General features: G+C 38.9%; 1 protein-coding gene across 5 annotated transcripts in view; it reads right to left on the bottom strand.

Annotated features, from left to right (window-relative positions):
• Window positions 1-1164: 1164 nt before the first annotated feature.
• The window catches only part of LOC143876060 (uncharacterized), a 42142-nt gene continuing 37306 nt past the window's right edge, over window positions 1165-6000 (bottom strand). For 2 of the 5 annotated variants that reach the window (XM_077377669.1, XM_077377673.1), the window contains one exon: window positions 1165-1721. In XM_077377669.1, the coding sequence (XP_077233784.1) occupies window positions 1629-1721 (93 nt within the window). In that variant the 3' untranslated portion in view covers window positions 1165-1628. The remainder of the gene's footprint in view (window positions 1722-6000) is intronic. The other 3 variants (XM_077377671.1, XM_077377670.1, XM_077377672.1) reach the window with 3 other exon arrangements.

The raw sequence follows: 6000 nt of genomic DNA, 5'->3' as shown, positions 1-6000 counted from the left end.
TATAAAGAAGTTCCAAATCCAGGGGGGAAAAAAACCTCGTTCAAATGTTCAAAAGCTCCCCCCAAAAGAAAGACAAAGAAGGGTTTTATATGGCAGTCCTAAAACAAGAATTCTCCCTAAACTACCCCTACTTAAGGTAAATGACAATAAAGAACATTTAAACCACTAAAATGACAAAGCTAGGCACTACATAAGCAAGTGATCAAATGAAAGAAAAACTAAACTAAAGGAGTCATGTGAGCCGATGTAAAATGTCGATGGGATGCTTCTGCATCAGGGGCTCCACGTGAAAATAAAGATCCCACATCGGAAAAGTAAATGGACGTGGAAGGGCTTATAAGGACTCCCCACCCTCCATCTTTTAAGGGTGAGTTCTACCCGGGTCCCACAAGTGGTATCTGGGCCGGGGCCTGGTAACCTCGGCATACCCTCATGGATGGAAAAATCTCTCGGTTAAGATCTCAGCAACCACAGTGTACCCTCGAGGACGGAGAAAATACCTCAGGGAAGATCTCGTAGTTTCCATGTTACTTCCAAATTACTTCCATTTCAATCACAAGTTCTGTAATTCACTATGACAATCAATTCAGTCATTCTTAATCAAGCATCATATTTGGTTTGCATGAATGGAAATGAGCAAATGGATGTATCTGTCCTTGAACAAAACTTTAGTGATCAAATTTGAAGAGGTTGACATTGACCCTTTCCGATGGTTTTGGATGAGCTTCTCCCAATTATGTCTGGTAATAGAATAGGGCGACTTGCTCAGACCAAAACTCCACTTTTTGCTCCGTCCATGGAGCGTATGAATTTCCTGGAATGTAGATAGACCAAAAAAGGGAATTCAGGGATAGAAGGAGCTGCAAGTCCTTTAGCCGTTGGAGCTCTTCTTTTATACATACATACCCTGAAATAACCGTTGTTCAAATAGCCGTAAAGTGGTGGTGGTAGCCCCAACAGTGAGTTGGGATATTAAACCATAGTTAGTGGAAGCTCTCAGGTTAGATGTAAGCTCGCTTTGGAAGCTAAGTTCTCAGTTCTTACACAATTCCTTTCAATTAAGAGCATGCTTTATAGTTAGGTGACAATTGTTTTCCCTTTTGATAATATCAAAGGAACGTCTTTAAAAAAGAGTACATTTAAAAATTAAACACGATTCTTGGGTTTCAAATAAAACTTACTTTAATCTTTTTTCCAAAAAATTAATATTCAACGTACATGAATAAAACATATGAAAGTATAAATTCTTAAAACTTGTAATTCTAATTAGCTGCAAACTCTTTTTTACTACTTGTAACCCTAAAATACTATAACCCTACTCTTCTTGTTTGCTTTCAATGAGGTTTGATACTTTGATTACCTGCTTCATGTTAACTTTCAGATGCTTCCCATGCATTTCATCTTAGAGCTTTTCACTTCCAGCATTCTCTTCTCTATACCCTTTGCTTCCTGCTTCTACTTCATATATCGCTGCTCCCAATCGCTTTCCACTCAGGAAACTATATTGAACTAATAATTACACTGAGAAAATTATGTTTGAACTTCCATGCCATGAATTTACTTTCTTCATCCTTTTAAGAGGAGAAAAGAAATATTCCATGATAAGGTCGACAAAGTACCTGATCAATTCAATAGTATATCGAGAGTGTCCGGTGGTGCTGTAAAGAAGTGAACTGAATGCCAGAAGACCAAAGCCAGAGATCCAGTTCTACACTTAGTACCTGAATAAGAAAGGCACATTCAGGATTAGCACAGGTGCTCAATGTTTTGGAAGAAAACTAAAGCGTAAACACATCTAAGACAGATCTGCTAAGTGGGAGTCCATATACTTGCAATTCCAAACTAGTTTTCGCATTTCATGAACACCGTAGAAACAATAGATCGGAAGGGTGTTTGGTATATAAGATGCTCGACACCTTAGACTCAATAATATCAAAATGGCGGGGGACAGGCTTTTCTCAATCTTTGTTAAATCTATTGCATGCATGGTCACTGGTTCTCCAGTTTTATTTTATACTTTGTCTCATGATTTGAATATGAGTAACTGGCTTATTTGTCATTCTAGTTTTGTTTTGAACAATTTTGTTGAATTCTGAATGTAGCAAATTTTCAAGTAATTAGGCATCTAGAAATTTTTCGTTTTAGTGTAGATCGGTCAATCAGATTGATAAGAAGTTTGAATTCAAAAAACTGAATTTGCCTTGGAAAGTTAACCTAGTTCTTTGTTGCAACAACTACGGATAGTAGTCCAATAGGTTGTAGCTGGGTATGGAAGTTCAGAGTTCCTTCTATTGAGTTACTGTCCATGATAAGCCTTCAGCTGATCAGACATCTATGTCACAAATGTCATTCTCGGGAATTTCTCGGCAAGGGAAAATCTCGGGATATATTAATTTTTACTAATTTTTTCAGGTGTAAATCAGGAAATAAATGGTAAAATTAAAATTATTTAAAATATATATAAAAATATTAAATTTAAGAAAAGGATATAAAATAAAAATATAGTAAAAATACCGGGATAATATTGCGATATTATCGGGATATTTTATGATAAAAACAAAAATATCGCTATATTTTTAAATTCTCGGGATTAGTTCGGAATTTGGTCGTTTTATCAAAATCTCGCGATAAAAAACGCTATATTTTGAAAATATCGGAGATATTTGTGACATAAGACATAACTTAGCAGTAGTTAGAGCTTTCTAATGTATTCAAATTTGTGTAATGTATTCAAATTTGTGTGCCTGAAACTAACCAGAATATCAGGCCTAATGCACCATATGGAGTTCAACTTCCTATAAAACATAAAAGGCGGCGTACTATTCTACCACTAAAATCTGTGCTCAATTGGAGAAGCTTTGTGCCTAATTTAAGTTCTACAAATCCAAGTACACAAGTGGAGCACTCACTTCTGAATTGATCAAAGTGAAAAGGAGCTAAGTTTGCCTTAGAAAGCGACAAACTAGTCTTCCAAGACATGGAAAAAGTCAACGCTATTGACTAGGGCTCCATAAAGCTGCTGTCAAGTACGCTGGATGCACTTTCAGTTGTATCAAATATAATCAGACAAGCATGAAATGAACTTGGTGTGTGTGTGTGTGTGTGTGTGTGTTGGGGGGGGGGAAGAGAGGGTGTGGTAAGCTGGGATTGAACCTCCGACCTAAAGGTTTCACATTGAGCTAGAGGCTCAATCCCTCTTAACAAGTTCATTCTTGCTCTAGTGATGAACATTACCAGGCAATACCAGTAAAATCAACAACTGAGGGTTGTTCTATAGCATGGACCCTGATACAATGTTTTTTCAAACAAAACATTATCAGCTACTTGAAGGACAAAGACCACCCTAACACACACCATCAATGGCGATGGAAACACAAAGGGCCCATGCTATAGAACATCCAATTATATTTGCGTTCTGTCTTATTTGATTCAGAATCAGTATTGAGGTAAGAAAGAGAGATTAGACATGGTTTATGTACTTTTGTATTAGAAAAAGTCAAATCAAGCATTGGTGCAGTGTTTCCCAAGAATCAAGCATTGTTTCTCACTTCCATCTCGCCTTTATCTCAAGCTTAAATGAAATGTATTATTTCTGTTCAAAGAACAAAACAGGGGCTAAATTTTCAGTTTGCTACATCTTAATTTGGAGTTTATAGTTCTGTGTTTTTTCATTTGTTTGAGAATCAGTGTTGGGTCAAGTAGAATTAGACATGTTCTATACACATTTTTCGAAGAATGCAAATCAAGATTTGGCGAAATATTTCCCCACAATCATGTGTTGTTCCTACTAGAACATGAATTGTTCCTCATACACACAGTTGTCAAACTCTTACGAGTCGTACGAGTTAACTCTTGAGTCGAGTCGAGTCGCATGGGTGACTCGCCCCTGTTGAAAACTCTTACGAGTCACTGCGAGTCGAGTCGAGTCGAAAAAATAAGACCCTTACAAGTCAAGTCGAGTCATTTGGCGTGGGCTTTCTTGTTTTGATGGTTGAAAACTTGGAACTTAGAAATTTTTTTTTTTTTTTTGGATGGTAGGCAATTGCATTAAATGCGAAAAAAGACCGAGGAGGTCTATACTCTATACAAATAAAGAGAAGGAAAGAGAAAAAGAAAGACAAGAAAAAGCCCACTACAAGAATCAAGGAGGAACTGAGTCAAATAGTTCAACTCTCTCCCTAGAGACACCATCTCTAGCTAAACTGTCCGCCACGCCACTAGCTGGCCACCTCACATGATGTAAAGAAATCAATGCACCCCCCATCATCTTGGATCTCATCGAAGAAAGAGGCAAATCTCCAAGGGAAGGAATGAGAGTCACTAAGCCATCTTATCGCATTGAGCGAGTCCCCTTTTACCACTACCTTTTTCGAATCTTCATTCTCAAGATACCTTATTCCTTGGTAGACAGCACGCACTTCAGTTTCATTAGCGTCTGCGAGTCCAATGGGACCTGCAAAAGCCCATTTCTTAGCTCCAAATTCATCCCTCAAGACTCCCCCAATTCTGTCGGGACAGGGTTCCCCATGCTAGACCTGTCAAAGTTTAGCTTCAAAAACCATGTGCGGGAGGCTCCCAGTCTTGGACAATCTTGGGTTCTTGGCTTGAACCACCACAAATCTACTTCCAACCATACCATAAATCATGGGCGGATACAAATCTAAAGCAAGGAAGGGTTTTCAACCATGATAAAGTTCCAACCAGAACTTAATTATTTCCGTGTATGCAAGTTACAAGCATATAATTATTTATATTTTTGGCTCAGTGCTTTATCTATGTGCTATTGGGTTATATTTTTTACATGCTTCATCTTTTTGTCAACTCTTACGAGTCATGAGTCGAGCCAAGAGTCATAAAATTAAGATTTCGAGTCACGAGTTAAGTCAAGGGTTGACAACTGCGTGCGTGCGTGTGTGGGGGCTTATTGTTCCTGTGCTAGAGCTCAGATAAGCTTATCTGCGCTTGAGTGCAAAAACCAGGGTGGGCCCACATTTTTTGGGTAATCCAAAGCATTCATTTGGCAGGCCCTTGCCTAGATAGGGTGTCCACAAAAAATCAGATTCATAGGATCATCCTAACCCATCCAAAGATGGAGGGAAAAAATAGGCAGATTCGTGGACAAACATAAGGAAGGAGAGATTGAAGAGGATGATAACCATAAAATAAGAGCAGGTTGGTTGATGTGGAAGCATGCATCAGGAGTTATGTGCGACTGTAAAATACCTACCAAGTTGAAGGGAAAGTTTTATAAGACAGTTGTGAGACCAGCCATGTTGTACGGCTCAGAATGTTGGGCCACCAAGAAGCAGCATGAGCATAAGATGAGTGTAAAGGAGAAGAGAATGCCTAGATCGATGTGCGGCCACACAAGGTTAGATTGAATTAAAAATGAAGACATCCGTAAAAAGGTGGGGGTGGCACCAATTGAAGAAAAAATGAGAGAGCACCGCTTAAGATGGTTTGGGAATATCCAGCGTAGGCCTATAGATGTTCCAGTGAGAAGAAGTGACTAGTGCCAAGTTGATGGAGTTAAAGAGGTAGGGGCAGACTGAAATCAACTTGGGTAGAAACAGTGAGGAAAGACTTGTGGGCTAGGAACATAACAGAGAACATGACCTTGGATAGGAGAGAATGGAAGAAAATGATCCATGCAGATGAACAACTAGTGTCAGGATTAGACTTAGTCAATTTGAGCCGGGTAGATCCTTTCACCTTCTTCATGAAAATTTTCTAAAGGATTCGTTAGCCGACCCCAACTAGTTTGGGACAGAGGCTTAGTTGAGTTGAGTTGAGTTTTATTGTGGACAAAGTGACAAACAGTGTCTGTCCATTTTTCCCTCCACTTTTGGATGGGTTAGGATGATCCTATAGATCTGATTTTGGTATACTATCTATGGAAGGGCCTTCCAAATGAATGCTTTAGATCACCCCAAAAAAGTAGGCCCACATGATTTTTTGGCACTAGAGCGCAGATAAGCTATCTGCGCAGGAACACTTCTC

Source organism: Tasmannia lanceolata, unplaced genomic scaffold, assembly GCF_043159265.1.
Source record: "Tasmannia lanceolata isolate RefF3 unplaced genomic scaffold, GAP_Taslan_0.1 ptg000004l, whole genome shotgun sequence".
Taxonomy (NCBI): Eukaryota; Viridiplantae; Streptophyta; class Magnoliopsida; order Canellales; family Winteraceae; genus Tasmannia; species Tasmannia lanceolata.
Note: the sequence above shows the minus strand (reverse complement) of the source record. Positions and strands in the feature narration are given on the sequence as shown.